Source organism: Lynx canadensis, chromosome C1 (genome assembly GCF_007474595.2).
Source record: "Lynx canadensis isolate LIC74 chromosome C1, mLynCan4.pri.v2, whole genome shotgun sequence".
Lineage (NCBI taxonomy): Eukaryota > Metazoa > Chordata > Mammalia > Carnivora > Felidae > Lynx > Lynx canadensis.
The window spans coordinates 148,495,074-148,515,195 of record NC_044310.1 but is presented as its reverse complement, the minus strand read 5'-3'; the positions used below and the strand labels follow the sequence as shown (position 1 = coordinate 148,515,195).

The window sequence follows — 20,122 nt, the reverse complement described above, 5'->3', positions numbered from 1 at the left end:
AGGCCATATTTATTTAAAGGGTGGGCTCCTAGGATACCAGGCAGTGATGTGGGTGGAAGAGGCCTTTCTCTACCTGCCTGTCCATGAGTTTCTTCCACCTCTAGAGCCTTTCAACAAGCTGGGACCCTAGTATTATATGCAAGGCAGTCAGCTGTAATTAACTGCACAACATTGGGCCCTCACAAGGCTGCCTTGCCAAATAACAGCAAACCACATTGTGGTAAACTCTCTCCTCTCGCCAACTCTGGTTATGTGGGACTAGAGCCCTTCCAGCAGTGGCCTGCCCACAGCCAGAAATGCATCAGCAGGCTGCACAACGAAGTGCCCTCACCAGGGGAGCCCTGGCCTGGGAAGAGAGTGATGTGCCGGCTCCCTGTGGTTTCTGTATCCTTGCTCTCCCTACACCCAGCCATGTAAGTCCCATTTTCTTCCTCCTTTCTTTCTTTTTCTTTCTTTCTTTCTTTCTTTCTTTCTTTCTTTCTTTCTTTCTTTCTTTTCTTTTCTTTTCTTTTCTTTTCCTTTCCTTTTCTTTTCTTTTCTTTTCTTTTCTTTTCTTGTAAATATTTATTTAATTTATTTTTTAAATTTATATCCAAGTTAGTTAGCATATAGTGCAACAATGATTTCAGGAATAGATTCCTTAATTCCCCTTAACCATTTAGCCCATCCCCCCCTCCCACAACCCCTCTAGTAACCCTCTGTTCTCCATATTTAAGAGTCTCATGTTTTTGTCCCCCTCCCTGTTTTTATATTATTTTTGCTTCCCTTCCCTTATGTTCATCTGTTTTGTCTCTTAAAGTCCTCATATGAGTGAAGTCATATGATTTTTGTCTTTCTCTGACTAATTTCACTTAGCATAATCCCCTCCAGTTCCATCCACGTAGTTGCAAATGGCAAGATTTCATTCTTTTTGATTGCTGAGTCATACTCCATTGTGTGTGTATGTGTGTATATATATATATATATATATATATATATATATATATATACACACACCACATCTTTATCCATTCATCCATCGATGGACATTTGGGCTCTTTCCATACTTTGGCGCTTGTTGATAGTGCTGCTGTAAACATGGGGGTGCATGTGTCCCTTTGAAACAGCACACCTGTATCCCGTGGATAAATGCCTAGTAGTGCGATTGCTGGGTTGTAAGGTAGTTCTATTTTTAGTTTTTTAAGGAACCTCCATACTGTTTTCCAGAGTGGCTGCACCAGCTTGCATTCCCACCAACAATGCAAAAGAGATCCTCTTTTCTCCACATCCTCGCCAACATCTGTTGTTGCCTGAGTTGTTAATGTTACCTATTCTGATGGGTGTGAGGTGGTATCTCATTGTGGTTTTGATTTGTATTTCCCTGATGATGAGTGATGTTGAGCATTTTTTCATGTGTCGGTTGGCCATCTGGATGTCTTCTTTGGAGAAGTGTCTATTCATTTCTTTTGCCCATTTCTTCACTGGATTATTTGTTTTGTGGGTGTTGAGTTTGAGAAGTTCTTTATAGATTTTGGATACTAACCCTTTATCTGACAGGTTGTTTGCAAATATCTTCTCCCATTTTGTCGGTTGCCTTTTAGTTTTGCTGATTGTTTCCTTTTGTTTTGTTTTGTTTTTAAATATAATTTATTGTCAAGTTAGCTAACATACAGTGTATACAGTGTGCTCTTGGCTTCAGGAGTAGATTCCCATGATTCATCGCTTACATACAACACCCAGTGCTCATCCCAACAAGTGTCATCCTCAATGCCCATCACCCATTTCCCCTCTCTTCCATCGCCCCCTCCCCATCAACCCCCAGTTTGTTCTCTGTATTTAAGAGTCTCTTATGGTTTGCCTTTGTCTCTATTTGAAACTGTTTTTCCCCTTCTCTTCTCCATGGGCTTCTGTTAAGTTTCTCAAATTCCGCATGAGTGAAAACACTGCTATTTTGTATTCTTTAGAGGTCTGTCTCTCTTAGCAGTTCATATTCTGTTACTAGTTAATAATTCTTTTTTTTTAAGTTTATTTATTTTGAGAGAGAGAGTGAGAGCACATATGTGAGCATGAGTGGGGAAGAGGCAGAGAGAGTGGGTAAGAGAGAATTTCCAAGCAGACTCCTCACTGTTAGTGCAAAGTGTGCTGAGGGGCTCAATCCCACAAACAGTGAGACCATGATCAGAGCTGAAATCAAGAGTTGGATGCTCAGTCCTGTAACTGAGCCACCTAGGCATCCCACTAGTTAATAATTCTATATAATAAAATTCCCCTGTTCAAATTGCTGATGTGTTTTCTGCCTTCTGACTAGACTTTATCTGCCATAGAAGTGATGTTATTAGGAGTAGGGTGGATATGCAGATTGCATATGGTAAATTTACTCCAATATTCTGGTTACTCAAAGCCTTTAGATTTCTTCTTCCATATCATACCAGGGAAGCTGTGACATTTCCACATTATTAAAGGTAGGCAACCACTGAGTCCAGGTTTCATGCATCCAAGCAAGTAAGCTGAGATAACTCGAGCTATACAAACTAACACATTATATCTGGAAGTTCTAGTAAGTGCACCCATATTAGTGAATTTGGTCTACTCTCATTTGTATTTCCTCTTCAGTGAGGCGTCTTGGTTTATTTTGAATTAAAGTCTTAGCATCAACTGCAAACATTTTGGAAACAAAGATAATAACTAGAGTGGTGTCATCTCTAAATTTTATAAAAACCACGTTCAAGGCCTGGTTTCTGGGGGAACAGAATCAACAGTTTGTGATTGTGCACACATCACTTTCTTCACCCATTCAGCTGTAATATCAAGGGGACTAGGAAGTTCTGACACCACAGCAAAATATAGGTGATATTGGTCCAACCTTAAATCTTCAGATTTCAACATGCCTCCCAGGTTCCAACTTTAATCTTAAAGAACTATTTTATAAAATTTTCTTTTGTCCTTTTTCAATACAGCGTCAAGCCCCGTATGTTTTCCAGGATCAATTGAACAAATAAAGATTTCTTTCCTTTTGCCCAGAATATTTCACAGAAATATTTCCTTTAGATCTTTTAGTTCTCTTTTCAACAGAAGATAAATGTTTTCCAGAATACAGTAAAACATATGAAGGTCTGGAGAAGGTCGTATGGTAAAGCCAAAAGTCTAATGGTACTCACCACAAAACTCAACAGAACTGTACTTAGGCCTCAAACAAACATTTTCTTTCCTCTTTAAGCCACCCCACTGAGCAATTGTGATAAAAGACTCTTGGTTGTTTCCTTCCAGGGACATAGGTTTCAGGGTCATATTCTCTACCTGTTGCTCTTTAACTGCTCTTCAATCTTCATCTTATGATTTGTTTCATGGGCATTCTCATTAGTATGAGCTCCAAGGAGCTATGTCCACACTGTTGCCCCTTCTCTGCATGCACTCCTTACTCCCATAGTGTTTTTTTTTAACATATAAAACTAGTATTTTTAATTGAAAAATATGTAATAAAGCTGTTTTCACCTTTTTGGAGAAATGTTCTTTTTTAAATTCAAGTATCATTAACATACAGTGTTATATTAGTTTCAGATGTACAATGTAATGATTTAACAGTTCTATACATTACTTAGTGCTCATCAGGATAAAGATACCCTTAATCGCCTTTATCTATTTCACCCAGCCCCCACCCACCTGCTTTCTGGCAACCACCAATTTGTTCTCTGTATTTAGGAGTCGATTTTTAAATTTCTCTCTTCTTTTCTTTGTTCATTTGTTTTGTTTCTTAAATTCCATATATGACTGAAATCATATGATATTTGTCTTTTTCTGACTGATTTCACTTAGCATGATACTCTCTAGCTCTACCCATGTTGTGGCAAGTAGCAAAATCTCATTCTTTTTTATGGCTGAATAATATCTACTGTAATATATACATCACATCTTCTTATCCATTCATATATTGATGAACACTTGAGTTGCTTCCGTATCTTGGCTATTGTAAATAATGCTGAATAAACATAGGGGTGCATATACCTTGTTGAATTAGCACTTTCATTTTCTTTGGATAATACCCAGTAGTGCACTTACTGAATCATATAGTAATTGTATTTTAACTTTTTGATGAATCTCCATGCTGTTTTCCAGAGTGGCTGTACCAATTTATATTCCCACCCATAATGCATGAGGTTTTTTTCTATATGGCCTTGCCAGCACATCTTATTTCTTTTATTTTTGATTTTAGCCATTTTGACTAGTGTAAAGTGATAATTTGTTGTGGATTTGATTTGCATTTCTCTGATGAGTGATGGGTGATGTTGAGTACCTTTTCATCTGTCTGTTGGCCGTCTGTATGTCTTCATTGGAGAAATGTCTATTCAGGTCCCCTACCCATTTTTAAATCAAATTATTTGGTTTTTTTTTTTTTTTTTTAGCATTGAGTTGTATTAAGTTTTTTATATATTTTGGCTATGAACCCCTTATCAGATGTACCATGAGTAACTATCTTCTCCCATTCAGCAGGTTGCCTTTTTTGTTTTGTTGATGGTTTCTTTCACTGTTGCAAAATCTTTTTACTTGATAAAGTCCTAGTAGTTTAATTTTGCTTTTGTTTCCCTTACCTGAGGAGACACAGATAGAAAAATGTTTCTATGGCTGATGTCTAAGAAACTACTGCCTGTGTTTTCTTCTAGAAGTTTTATGGTTTCATGTCTCATATTTAGATCTTTATCTTGAGTTTATTTTTGTGCATAGTACAAGAAAGTGGTCTTGTTTTATTCTTTTGCTTGTAAGTGTCCTATTTTCCCAGCACCATTTGTTGAAGAGATTATCTCTTACCCATTGTATTTTCTTGCCTCCTTTGTTGTAGATCAATTGACCATAAAAGTATGTTTATTTCAGGCTTTTTATTCTATTATGTTGTGCTATGTGTCTATTTTTTGCCTGTAGCACTCCGGTTCTGTTTAGTTTTTGTTGTTGTGTTGTTGTTTTGTTTTGTTTCATTTTGTTTTTTAGAGAGAGCGAGAGCATTAGCAAGGAGGGGCAGAGGAAGAGGGAGAGAGAGAATGTTAAGCAGGCTTCATGCCCAGCAGGAAGCCCAATATAAGGCCTCACAGCCATGAGATCATGACCTGAGCCAAAATCAAGTCAGATACTTAATTGATGGAGTCATCTGGGTGCCCCAGTACCACACTGTTTTGTTTACTACAGCTTTGTAGTATATCTTGAAATCTGGGATTGTGATACTCCAGCTTTGTTCTTCTTTTTCAAGATTAGTTTGGCTATTCAGAATCTCCTGTGGTTCCATACAAATTTAGTAGTATTTCTTCTAATTCTGTGAAAAATGTTGTTGATATTTCGATAGAGATTGCATTAAATCTGTAGACAGCTTTAGGTAATATGGACATTTTAATAATATCGGTTCTTCCAGTCCATGAGCATGGAATATATTTGTATTTGTTTGTGTCCTTTTCAGTTTCTTTCATCAATGTTTTGTAGTTTCCATATACAGGTCTTTCACCTCCTTGGTTTATTTTTAGGTATTTTATTATTTGGGTGCAATTGTAAGTGGAATTGTTTTCTTAATTTTTCTTCCTGCTACTTCATTATTAGTGTATAGAAACGCAACAGATTTCTGTAGATTAATTTTGTATCTTGCAACTTTACTGAGTTCATTAATCTGTTCTAGTAGTTTGTTGGTAGAGTCTTTAGGATTTTCTATATATAGTATCATGTCAACTGCAAATAAGGAAGAAGTTTTAACAATTTGGATGCCTTTTATGTATTTTTCCCCCCTTCGGTAATTGCTGTGGCCAGGACTTCTAGTACTATGTACCAGGACTTCCATTATAAAAGTGGTAAGGATGGACATCCTTGTCTTGGTCCTAATCTTAGAGGAAAAGCTCTCCATTTTTCATGATTAAATATGATGTTAGCTGTGGGGTTTTCATATATGGCCTTTATTATGTTGGGATATGTTCCCTGTAAACTTACTTTGTTGATAGTTTATCATGAATGAATGTTGTACTTTGTCAAATACTATTATGGATCTACTGAGATGATCAAATGTTTGCTATCTTTTCTCTTACTAATATGATGTATCACATTGATTTGTGAATATTGAACCACCCTTGCATTTCTGGAGTAAATCCCACTTGATTGTGGTGAGTGACTTTTTTTGGATTCAGTTTGCTAGTATTTTGTTGAGGATTTTTGTAATGTTCATCGGAGATATTGGCCTGTAGCTTTCTTTTTTTTTTTTTTTTTTTCCTTTTTGTAATGGCTTTATCTGGTTTTGGTATCAGGATAATGTTGGTCTCATAGAATGAACTTGGAAGCTTTCCTTCCTCTTCTATTTATTGGAAGAGTTTGCAAAAAGTAAGTATCTCTTCTTTAAGAGTTTGGTAGAATTCACCTGTGAAGCCATCTGGCGTTTGTTGGGAGCTTTTGATTATTGATTCAGTTTCATGACTAGTAATTGATCTCTTCAAATTTTCTATTTATTCTTGATTTAGTTTTGTAAGATTATATGTTTCTGGGAATTTATCCATTTCTTCTGGGTTGTCCAGTTTGTCGGCGTGTAATTTTTCAGAGTATTCTTTTATAATCCATTGTATTTCTGTGATACCAGTTATTATTTCTCATCTTTCATTTCTGATTTTATTTATTTGAGTCCTGTCTTAATTTCTTGATGAGTCTGGCTTAAAGGTTTATCAATTTTTTTTATCTTTTCAAAGAACCAGCTCCTGGTTCCTTTAGTCTCTTTTATTTATTTCTGCTCCAATCTCTCTCATTTATTTCTGCTCCAATCTTTATTATTTTTGTTCTTTTACTGGCTTTGACTTTGTTCTTTTTCTGTTTACTTTTGGTTGCAAGTTTAGATTGTTTATTTGAGATTTTCTTGTTCCTTTAGGTATACCTGTATTGCTATAAACTTCCTTCTTGAACAGCTTTTGCTGCATCCCAAAGATTTGGGACTGTTGTATTTTCATTTGCCTCCATATATTTTTTGATTTCCCCTCTGATTTCTTAGTTGATCTATTCATTGTTTTGTAGTGTGTTATCTAGACTTCATGTAGTTGTGTGCTTTCCAATTTTTTCTTTTGTTTGGTTTCTAGTTTCATACGTTGTGGTTGGAAAAGATGCATGATATGATTTTAGTCTTTTGGAATTTATAGAGGCTTCTTTTGTGGGCTAACATGATCTATCCTGGAGAATGTTCCACATATACTTAAAAGAATGTGTTCTCTGCTGTTTGGGGATGGAATGTACCTCTTAGAAATAGTGCTAAAATCTAGTAACATCTGTACTCTCCAGTGCTTCCACAGTATACAAGGCATTGAGCAAGACTTTAGCAGCATACGTATGAAATAGATTCTGTCCTTAGCTTTAGTAAGGAATCTACATCGACATTTCTAAGCAAAATCAGTGCTATTAAAGTATAAAAATATTTCCTGTAGCAAGTAGTAGAAACTTACAGGGGCACTTTTTTAATGATATAAAGTGTTGGATTCTGAGGTACCGTGGTGGTGTCTGTAGGCATCTATGTTGAAATGACACTAGAGAGAGGTTGGTTATCAAAGTGAGGGATACTAGAACTTAAAATTTCAGAAAAAGAGCGCTTCTGCCTCTGGGTAAGTCATTGTCTGGCATGAATTTGTGGTAGTAGGTTGTCAAGTAAAATGGGAATGAAGGACATTGGAACTAAGGAAGAAAATCTTATATATATTTTTTGCCCAGAGTTTTTCCTTTTTAAAAGCTTTTTAAACATTGCTTCGGTAACCTTTTTCATGCGTAGTTTGAAAAAATGTTCTTCAGCTAATTTCGATAATTCCTTCTGGGGGTTGCTATGTCAGTAGTGTTCATTGACAATCATTAAGTCCAATTCCCTCATATAGAATGTGTGATTATTTAGAATAAATGTAGATATTTCAAATTAAACAATATAAGTCACAGACTAAAATACATATACAGCCTGTTGGGGGAAAAAAATAAAACAATTCAAGTTTAAATAAGTTCCACTCCTGCTATTACAAGTCAGTAACAAGCTACTTTTTACATGCAGACAGTCTTCTTAAAAACATAAGTGAGTTTTTGTGGTTTTAAAATAATTTTATGTTATCACTCCTTCCAGTGTTTCCTATCCCCCTCAGACTAAAATCCTTGTCAAGTCTTTTAAGACCCCATATAATCTGACCCCTGCCAGTCCATTCAACCTTGTTTCCTGTGGCTCTTTCTCTCTCTGGCTCCCTGTGCTATAACTGATAGCTGACCTTTCCAAGTCTTTGAACATATCAAACTTATTTCATGGCTGTTGCCTTTGGTCTTTCCCCTGTGTTGAAAGGCTCTACTTTTATCTTCATGTGAGTGTCTCTCACTCTCCATTTAGGTCTCAGCTCAAAACGGTCTTACCTGATAACTGCATCTAAATCTTTATGCCCATCCTCACCCCCAGCACACACAATCAATCCAAGAATCCTATTTTAGTTGTGGTATACATCACTAAAAACACCTAATTATATTGTTTGTTGATTCTGTTCTCCCTGTTACCACTAGGGCAGAGTTGCCATCATACCCTTGTATCCCCAGAGACTAGAGCAACTATGTCTGGTACATAATAGCCTTGAATTTGTTTTGTTATTGAAAGAAAGAAGTATACAATGAAATGAAAGTTCAAGGAGAGGATTCCTAAAAGCTTTCCTAGCTTGGAATAGGGTGCGAATGGTGGTTAATAAGCTCTTTTTTGATCTCTTTTTGATAACCTAAGAAGATTCATTTTTAAAATGTTAAGTGACAGGAAAGAGACTTACTAAATTGTGTACTTAATTGTGTGTGACTACAAAAGACACACACACACACACACACACACGTAATAGAGATTAAGGAGATGAAATTGATAGTACTAAAACTTATTTTCTCTTTTCCTCTAATACCTCGACTTGTCTATTAACTTCTATATATGTTTTTAATATGGGGACTAAATTTGTTACATTATAGAGGCACAAACTCTTTGTATACTGTCAGTGTATGGTCTGCAACGACCACCTGCACCAGAATCACATTAAAGTGCTTGTTAATGTAGATCCCTGTGTCCTGTTTGGAATTGGGACTCCGGAATCTGCTGGTTGTTGCAAGTTCAGCAAGTAAATATTTTGCACATTAAAACTTTAGAACCCACACCTCTAGACCCACTCTTGAGGCATGTAGACTCCCTTTCTCGTGCCACCTTTAAATTAAAAACTATACAGATTACTTGGGTATTGGAGTAGGAGTTTATTTTTCTCTGGTAAATTACTGTATCTCACTTTTTCCTTTCCTTTCTTAGCCTCTAGTAAAACCCAAAGTGATAACTTCTGTTTAGACTCCATGATTTTCATAATCTTGCTATACATGCTTAGAAACCCCTAATAGATTTTGGTTACAATGAAGAAGATGTTTCTCTGCCAAATAAATGGTAGACTTAATTTTTCTATATTACTATTGTTTCCCTTTAGTCTCTACTTTGGTCTTTTTCATTCCGTGTTACCCACATTATTTCTCATCACTCTTGCTGTACTCTGAGGGAAAGAGAGAGTTCAAGGAATGATGGTAACCGGTATTTGGCTTATTGTAGTTCCAGAGGAAGCATTATGGTTGCTAATTTGGAGCAGTTAATACAGAGTATCATTGCATGCAGAATATCTCAACAGGAGTGACTCTCTTCACTCATATGCATTTTATTTTATTTAACTTAAATTTCAGAAAGCAAAAAGGAAAGAGTCCTAATTTGCAGTCTATAACTATCACTTCAACCTGGCTTCTTTTTGTGGAAGTGTATTATTGTCTTTCATTCCCCAAACTCATTAGTCATGACAGAGTATATTTCCGTTAAGACCATAACTTTTGTAATTCATTACTTTTGTAATTTATTGCTGATTTTTCTATATTTTTTCTTTATTTTATCAGCAAATCCTACTGAAATGTTCCTATGTAACTTTGAATTATACTCAATCTATTCCTGTACCTTGTTAATATTTCTTCTTTTCAGTCTTCCTGTTGGCAGACTTTTAACTTTTCCATTGTTATATAGTTGTTTAGTTATCATTCATGTCATGATTTTCCCTCCTTTTTATGCACTACCATTGTCTGTCCTTTAAACACAAAACTTTTTTAATGTGACCTAATGTCACTTTGTATCAATTTTGGATTTTCTTCTTCCTGTAGAGCCTTAAAGGTTCCAGAAATTAATGTCTTTATCATATTTTCTATCTTTTGTGAAGTGAAATACAAAAATTAAATTCCTTGCTAGAGCAGCCCCCTAAGTCTTTTGCTACCTATTTTATTTTCTCTACAGTACTTACTACTATATGGATTTTTTTTTGCTTTTATATTAGCCATTTATTTATTCTACCACCGCCAGCACTAGAATGTAAGTTTCTTGAAGGCAAGGGCTCTGTCTTAAACATCATTGTTGTCCAGCACCTGGAAGGGTATGTTTGGCATGTTATATGTAAATATTTGGCTACTGACTCACCATCTGCATAAAAAAGAAGACTAAAGCTAAATAGAGAACTTCAGTTTCTGTAACCCTTACAATAATTGGAATTACTATTTTGTAAATTTCTCTTTTTTAATCTGTCATACATTTTGAAGCATGGCCGTCATATGAATAGATCTATATATATGCTAGATGTTTCTAATATTCCGTACATGCAGAGCCTGTATTTTTTATTGGAGAATTCCTATCAGATAAGTTAATTGGATTCATTTATTGAATAATTGCCCTTACAACATGTGACTTTTTTCCTTTTTTCTAAAGTGATATTTTGAAATTGAAATACCACTTGAAAATTAAAAATCATACCTCTTAGTGAACTTTGAATTTTTTCCAAAAATGAAGTCTTGCTAAAAATTTGTCTTTATCCAGAAACCAAGGAAGAAAGCTATGGAAAGTTCTAGCAACAGTGATAGTGATTCGGGTACATCATCAGACACCTCAAGTGAAGGCATTAGTAGTAGTGATTCAGATGATCTAGAGGAAGATGAAGAAGAAGAAGATCAAAGTATTGAAGAAAGTGAAGATGATGATTCTGATTCAGAGAGCGAAGCACAGCATAAAAGTAACAACCAGGTATAAACAGTTTCATTGGCAGTATCCACACATTATGCATATTTAGGAATTAACTGCTTTATCTTGACTGTCAGAGTCCCTAAAGTTTAATCATTGCTGTTAGTTCTTATATTTGCACAAGAAAGAATAGGAGATGGAGAAACATTTTTAAAGGGACATTTGGTGTATTTTTTTAGTGAGCTTTATATATCTATCTAAAGTCACTAGAAAAACTTTTTAATTTTTTTTTTTAATGTTTATTTATTTTTGAGAGACAGAGAGAGACCGAGTGTGAGCGGGGGAGGGGCAGAGACAGAGAGAGAAAGACACAGAATCTGAAGAGGCTCCAGGCTCTGAGCTGTCAGCACAGAGCCCGAGGCGGGGCCCGAACTCACAAGCCGAGAGATCATGACCTGAGCCGAAGTTGGACGCTCAACCGACTGAGCCACCCAGGCACCCCAAAAAACTTTTTAAAGTACCCTTTTTCTCCAGCTGCTTGATGTTCTTTGTTTTAATAGATATTGAGAAGTTGCTTTTTTATTTTTATTTACAGGTGCTATTACATGGTATTTCAGACCCAAAAGCAGATGGACAGAAAGCAACTGAAAAAGCCCAGGAAAAAAGAATACAGCAGCCATTACCTCTTGTGTCTGAGTCCCAGACTCACCCATCATTCCAATCCCAGCAGAAGCAGCCTCAGGTTTTGTCACAGCAGCTTCCATATATTTTCCAAAGCTCTCAGGCAAAGGAGGAATCTGTGAACAAACACACAAGTGTAATACAGTCTACGGGATTGGTGTCCAATGTGAAACCTTTATCTTTGGTAAATCAAGCCAAAAAGGAAACTTACATGAAACTCATAGTTCCTTCTTCTCCTGATGTACTTAAAGCAGGGAATAAAAATACCTCTGAAGAATCTAGTCCTTTGACCAGTGAAATGCGATCCAAACGGGTGAGTTAAAAATTATTTATAAAATAATTTTATTATTAGAAAAAGAGTTTTTATATAGTCTTACAATATGCTAGTTTAAATGAAATTCTACTCTTATTTTCATACTTTATTAGTTACCAGGAATAGCATATGCACATCAGATTTCTCTGATTTTATATTTACATATACATCTGCTTAATGTATTTTTGGCACACAATCGTGTCATTTTTCCTGAGGTTTAATGACTTAGCAGAAAGGGGAGAAATACATTTGAATAAGATATACTCCAAATTACTTTTCTTTAAGATCAATGTCCTTTTTTTCTAATATCAATATATTCTTCTTTAAAGAAATGAACTTGAGTCATTTACCTCTGTAGTCTTATACTTTATCAACCACAAGCATAAAAATCCTTTATGAAGAATCATTTATTTTAATGTTATTTATTTTTAAGAGAGAGAGAGAATGATTTTATGAAGAATCATTTATTTTAATGTTTATTTATTTTTGAGAGAGAGAGAACGGTTGAATGCCCAAGTGGGGAGAGGCAAAGAGAGAGGAGGACAGAAGATCTCAAGCAGGCTCTGCACTGACTGCAGAGAGCATGATGCAGGGCTCAAACTCAGGAACTGTGAGATCATGACCTGAGCAAAGTCGGACACTCACCTGACTGAGTCTTTACTTGTTCTAAATAACAAGTAAAGAGCAGAAGGATTTTAAACCAAGATCATTCTTGTATCAAATCCCATTATTAAGATGAAATAATTTGGTGTTTCTGAAATGATAATGGTAGTTCATGGGAAATATTTCATGTGAATGGACATTCACATTAGACTCAACTATATGAAATATAAAATATTTTGAGTAATTTTTATTTATACAAATACCAGAACCAATAATCGGAGAATTTTTTCATCTTTATTTTCTTGCTATTGATTTTATATTTCTACATAGTCTACATTCATATGTCTAGTAGAATTCTAGTAATTAAATGACCAGTGCCTTTTATTCTAGAACCAATCCAGAGTAGAGAAAAAATATTATGTTTGAACAAAGTATCCTGTCTTTTGATTACAAAAATTATCATTAGACCTCTTAATCCCATTAGATAACTTGTAAAGCTCTTGCTGTTTACCAGCTGTTGTTTTAAGTGCTGAATATGCATTTACTCATTGGACACTAACATCTGTAAATGCTACTAATATTATAATGCCCATTTACAGATAATCAAATTGAGATTCATAAAAAATAACTCTCCCAAGATCACACTGCTAGTTAGTGACAGAGTTAAAATTCAAATCTAAGCAGTAGTACTAGAATCCTTGTTCTTAACCTCTGTGATAGCTGCCTTTCTCAAAAAAGTTACAGTGTCCCTGTCCATTAACTCTTACTGCACTGAGAAGAATTTAAGAACAGGGTCAAAGTAAAATTACGTGAACAAATCAGGCTTTGATGAGAATCTAAATGCATAGTTCTCAAGCCTAAGGATACATTAGAATTACTTGGAAAACCTTAAAAAAAGGAATAATACCTTAGAACAATTAAATCAGAATCTCTTAGTCTGTTGAGACCAAGGTATTGCACATATCAAAAGCTTTCAAATGTATAGCCAGATTTGAAAACCGCTGATCTAAACAGAATGACCAATGGTATAATATCATGCATATGATAATTTGTGATGCTCAATCAGAAGGAGGTATTATTTCTGGCATCACATTATTGCCTATGAGTAAATTAAGCAAACTAAAATTTATACTGTTTGGGTTATTTTAATTTTTAATTAATGTGTATCCTACTTTAAGATAAATTATAGAGCATATTAGGAGTTATTTGTATTTTGAAAGGTTTCTTAATTTTCAAAGAGTTTCTTAAATGTTTCTTATTTAAAGAATTTTATATGACTGCCTGTTAGAAAGTCACTTATTAAACATTTGCTTAATAAATGTGGCCAAGCCACACTTCCTACACATATGATCTTATGTGATGCTTACAAAATTGTGTGAGGTAAAGAAACTAAAGCTTAGAGAGATTAAATCCCTCGCTAACATTACATAACAATTAAAGAACAGAAGGATTTTAAACCAAGGTCATTCTTAAGGTCATTCTTAAACCAAGCCCCTGATTAAGATGAAACAATGTGGTGTTTCTGAACTGATAATTGTAGTTCATGGGAAATATTTTATGTGAATGGACATTCACATTAGACTCAACTCTAAATGACTTTGTGTACTTTTTCTTGGTACCTAGCATTGAGTTAAAGGGTATTTTATAAATATTTTTCTTACATCAGCTCTCTTTCTTTATATGACAGTCTAACATACAGAATTTTGGTTTATTCCTATGATAGTCTCAATTATTTCATGTTACCTGCCATGTATCTGCCTCCCCTACTAGTCTATGATTTTTTTTTTAGTATTATTTAATCATTGGCTCTTTCTATGCCCTTATAATATAGACATTTAATTCAAATCAATATACATTAATTGGATATAGATACCAGTAGTGAATATTCTTTATCAAGTTTTGCTTAGATTTTTTTTTTTTTTTTTTTTTTTTTTTTTTTTTTTTTTTTTTTTTTTGTGGACTGCAGACTCAGGTGAGGGCTGGAGGAGCAAAAACTTGGAGGAAGCACAGAGCTTCAAACCTGTCTTCCCATACTCTCGTCATCTAAGTGGCTGTCTTAAAGCAGCAAGACATTTGCTGTTGTGCAGTTCTCCATTTCCCCCCCGCCTCCCTTTTTATGTACCACCTCTAGTATCAAAAAGGACAACATGTTTGCTTTAAAAGAGTAGCTGATACTAGTCTTAGGGTGAAATACAGTGATCTTTGGGGTTTTTTTTGAAAACCTTCAGGTGTCAATACATGGAAAGTGATTCTTTAGAATTAAGTCAAAATGAATTTCAGAAAATTAAAATATAAAACTAAAGGACAAGGTGTTGTTTTCATGACTGTTTTGATCCTATGTATTTAGAAGGAAAATTTACTACCTATAAAAAAGAGTACAAAATGATTATGTGACATAATTTTGTTCTAAGAAATGAAAACATACTAAATTTTTCTGCTGAAATCTCAGTACATATTAAATACTTATATATAATATACAATATTTTTATATTGAAACTATTAAGTAAAATTAAGTATATTAATGCATTTTTACATAATGTATTTTATATAAGAATCTTGCCATGAAGTTATTTTTAAAAGGTAAATGCAATTATTTAGTATAACTTCCCATATTTAATCACTGAATAAATGCTAATTAAGCACGTTCTTTTTGTGAAGCATTGCCTTAGGTATGAATATTATGTGACAGTCTTTGTTTACAAAGAATTAACTTAATTTTCTAAACTAATACAGTGAGGGTATTAAATAAGATAAAGAAGTTTATGTAGGAATTGCATACTGCTTACTAGCACTGCTGCTGTAAAAGATTTAATACATTATTCTATATTGCATTCCATCTGCATTTATACTCTGAAATGCCCACCACAAATTTTTGCTGGCTAGAATGTTCAGTGCCCAGGTTCAATGCTGACAGTGCTACCGATTTTAATTCTAAGGCAACCATTTTCGTTACAGACTTTGACCTTCTGAAATTCAACACTACTTAAAATACTTTAATCATTCTACTTAAGTTTTTAATTTTTTTTAAATGTTTATTTAATTTTTGAGAGAGAGACAGATCAGGAGTGGGGGAGGAGCAGAGAGAGAGGGAGACACAGAATCTGAGGCAGGCTCCAGGTTCTGAGCTGTCAGCACAGAGTCTGACACGGGGCTCGAACCCACAAACCGTGAGATCATGACCTGAGCCGAAGTCGGACGTTTAACCGACTGAGCCACCCAGGTGCCCCTCTACTTAAGTACTATTTTAATTATACAAATTTAATGAAGTTCATGTGGTTTTATTCTTATCAAGATTCTGAGAGCCAAATAAGTTTTTATTTCTTATTTACAGATGTAAATTTTATAGCTTAATGGTTTACAAATCGTTTTTTTCCAAGTAAAGTGTACTTTTTCTAAACTGTTTTATTATACTCTTTCTAATGCTAATGTGCTAAAGGGACTCCAAGGTAGACTCCATACAATGTTGAGCCAGCAATCCCAGCAGCTTCATATCATGCATACTGCAGGTAGTATCCGGTAACAAATAAGAGGTAATGGGGTTCAAAGGATAGAAGTCATGAGTGCTTCTGGCTGGAACAAACATGGAAAGCTTTTTGGGCTGGATTTTGAAGGATGAGCAAGATTTTGTCAGCTTGCTATTTAGAAGAGGAGGACGTTTCACACACAGAAAAGGATTATAGCAAAATGCGGAGGTGGTGGAAGTATGACATGAACAGGGCATGGCAAATAGTACAGTTTGACTAGAAAGTTATAATTTGAAAAGTAACTTGAGGCTCAAAATTAAGTATTTAGGCCTTATAAAGTTGTCAGTGACAGAGGAGACACTAAAGCTTTTGACCAAGGCGCTAAAATAGTTTAAATTAAGATAAAAATGGCATGAGGATATATATGTTGGGAATTGTGTGGGAAGAAATGATGGTATGGCTTATGTATGAGCAATATTCTGATGAAAGAGTCCAAAAGACATAGGAATATGGCTGACTTGGAAGAAAGAAAAGTAAAAGATGTTTTCAGCATTTCAAATTTAGATTATTGAGACACAGGGGACCATAGTAATGAGAGAGGGGAAACCTATATTTTGAAGGGACAAAGACTAACTGAATTTTAAATATATATTATGTCTAGCCAAGTTTCAGCAACCAACTAGTCATCACTGCCACTAATTTTAAGCACTTGTATATCATGATTTAAATTTGTATATGAGTAGCCATTGTCAGATATGGAAGGCAAATACAAGTAATCTTTGTTTTTATGGTACATTGTTGTTTTGTTTTTTAACTTTTGTTTTCACAGGAACAATATAAACAGACATTCCCAGCACAGTTAAAGAAACAAGAGTCATCCAAGAGCTTGAAGAAGGTTATTGCAGCTTTGTCAAATCCGAAACCAACCTCTAGTTCACCAGCACATCCAAAACAGACGTCAGAAAACAACCACCCTAATCCATTCTTGACAAATGCACTTTTAGGTAATCACCAACCAAATGGAGTTATTCAAAGTGTCATTCAAGAAGCTCCTCTAGCACTTACTACCAAAACTAAAATGCAGAGTAAGATTAATGAAAACATCGCTACTCCAAGCAGCACCCCTTTTTCCTCACCTGTAAATTTGAGTACAGGTGGGAGAAGAACCCCTGGCAGTCAGACAACTGTAACCCCCTCCGCCTCTCCCATACTGCATAGTCAAGGGAAGGAAAGAGCAGTTAGCAATAATGTAAACCCAGTGAAAACACAGCATCACCCCCACCCTGCAAAATCTTTAGTGGAACAGTTCAGGGGAACAGATTCAGACATTCCCAGTAGTAAAGATTCTGAAGATTCAAATGAGGATGAAGACGAAGATGATGAGGAAGAAGATGAGGAAGATGATGAAGATGATGAATCTGATGACAGCCAATCAGGTTATTTTTTATTTTTAAATTTGAAGTATTTCTGTAAATGCTATCTGAACCAAAACATTTTAAGGAGGATTTTAGTTCACAGACTTATAATCATTGTCATTCACTGTGTTTCCCACAGCTATGTGCCTTTCTGTAATGAGCTGGTAAAACATAGGAGGAACTGAAATTGGAAATCCTAGTTAAATTCTCAGCTTTGTTATTCATTTAACATTAAACAAATAACTTTAAATGAATATAAATGATGCAGGAATTAAGAAATCACAAACTTGGCTTAATTTTTATTTAATTCATGACCACTCATTTGTCTTTTCTTTTTCATCTCTTCTGCTACCTGTTTAAGTGTTTCAGCAGGTATTTTCACTGAGGTACAATTGTAGTCACAGTCATTTAGAAAGTGCTAAAAACCTAAATCCCTGTGATTGTCCATTAGCAGCACAGAATTTGTATAATAACAAGTAGAGTACTCCTTGATTTTATTTTTTAATTCACTTTCTAGTATTTTTTAAAACATCTTTCTGTTTTTCTTCCCCTTAACTCTCCTCCTTGTTCCACAGAAGATTGGAAGCATAAAATATAAGATAGTTTAAATCTTAAATATAAAGATGAAATACATATTATAAAAAATATTTGGACTTATTACTGACCCTCCACAAGTCCAATGGTAAATTTTCTAGCTACCAATATAAATAGGAAAATATAGTCAGTTATACAACTTAAAGTATCTAAAGTCGCTCAGTGTAAGAACAGCTTTTCCTGACAATATTTTTTCCTGGGATTCCCATAAACACAACTTTACATGATAGAATATGACTACCATTATTAATAACTTTCAAAGACAGTTTTTGTAACAAATTTCAACATAGGCAGATTCCACAAAAGCTGTTATTCTGGGAACCTTTAAGATACATTCCAAGCATCAGGCCTGTGTTTAATCAAGTTTAATCCAGGAGTAGATTATACATATCTATAGGAAGAGATACTTTTATAGAACTACATTGCTAGAACAAACTTAAATTATTAAACCATTAAGTGATCACACATAATTATATCTGTAACCTGGTCTTTGGTGAAGCCTGATGAAATCGTGCACCTAAATAGAATAACTGCAGCCTGAAAAGTCAAAAATCTCTCAGAAAATGGTTTTCTTTTACCTCAAAGTCCAGATGAAAGAATGATGGTATTTCCAGACTTCTCTTCCTCATACTGAACCTAGTATACTTCTAAAGCTATTGGAATCTATTAATTTAAGTAATCAATTCTATTCCCTCTATACCTTAGTTTCTATATTAAATTAAAAGTGATTTTGAAGCCACTAAACAGAACTCATCATGTGAATAGTGCCATGTGAGAAGAACTGTTTTATGATTAAAGAGTTGAGTAAAGCTGATACTTTTAATGAATTTTGAGGATTTGTAGTCTGCATACATTGTACTCAAATAGATTGTTAGATAGTAATTTTTACATTAAGTCTTTAGGAAAGTTGCTCAGTTGAGTTCAATCACAGATTCTGATTCCTAAACTATCCCATTTAGATACAAACTGCAAATGTTGGTGATTATCTAGTTATAATATACAAATGCTTCTTTTACTTCCCAGAATCAGATAGTAATTCAGAATCAGATACAGAAGGATCAGAAGAAGATGATGATGATGATAAAGACCAAGATGAATCAGATAGTGATACTGAAGGAGAGAAAACGTCAATGAAACTGAATAAAACAACTTCCTCTGTCAAAAGCCCTTCCATCAGTCTCACTGCTCACCCAACACCTCGTAACCTCCACATAGCAAAAGCCCCAGGCTCTGCTCCTGCTGCCTTATGTTCTGAATCCCAGTCACCTGCTTTTCTTGGCACACCTTCTTCCACACTTACTTCAAGTCCACACTCTGGTACCTATACTTTATTTTTATTATTATAAAGTAGAAGTCAAACCATAGCAAGAACTCTTATTTATACAGTTTTCTGGGGATGATCTCATTGGAATCAAGCGTGACAGCTAGATTTGAGGTTGGCTAAGAAAGGTCCATGTGTATTTTCAAAGGATATGACCCATTACCATTTTTTTTTCTGTGTTTCCAATTTAAGAACACGATTGATGACAGTTCTTGATTTTGAATACTTTCCTGCTTTGGTATTCAGTTTATGCTTCTAGAATTTAGAATTTGATGGATAGTTGGACTTTTTTTGTACTTTATAAAAATGAGCTCACTTGGTTACTTAAGATACAATTGCATATCTGTCCAACATATAGCCAAATATCATTTGTATTAGTGAGTAGCATTATTATTTCATTAACATGCCACATCTTTTTTTTTTCTATTTGACCTTTTATAAACTTCCAGAGGTCTTCATTAAAAGTTTTTACATGAATTCCAAAAGGACTTTTTATTTCTATTTTGGTAGCTAAGGAAATATAGAGATACATAGTAAAATATCATGTTGTTTTATTTATTTCACTCTTTTCTTACAAATGTCTGGTTTTGCTTTCATTTGCCACAATCCAGTATGATAGTCTGCTAATTTAAGAGGCACGTATTTGCATTTGTGAAACTTAGTCATTGTCTATAAAGAATTTTACATGTAATCATAATCCTATTTGTCCCTTAGGTTTAAAGACCTGGTAGTAGTTTTGAC

The 20,122-nt window shown here is 34.6% G+C and overlaps 1 protein-coding gene across 26 annotated transcripts in view; it reads left to right on the top strand.

Annotated features, from left to right (window-relative positions):
* Positions 1-20,122, top strand: part of BAZ2B (bromodomain adjacent to zinc finger domain 2B) — a 322,262-nt gene that overhangs the window by 207,695 nt on the left and 94,445 nt on the right. For 21 of the 26 annotated variants that reach the window (XM_032594414.1, XM_032594416.1, XM_030328089.2 and 18 more), the window contains 4 exons: positions 10,850-11,053; positions 11,586-11,984; positions 16,881-17,487; positions 19,084-19,377. In XM_032594414.1, the coding sequence (XP_032450305.1) occupies positions 10,850-11,053; positions 11,586-11,984; positions 16,881-17,487; positions 19,084-19,377 (1,504 nt within the window). The remainder of the gene's footprint in view (positions 1-10,849; positions 11,054-11,585; positions 11,985-16,880; positions 17,488-19,083; positions 19,378-20,122) is intronic. The other 5 variants (XM_030328093.1, XM_032594420.1, XM_030328092.1 and 2 more) reach the window with 3 other exon arrangements.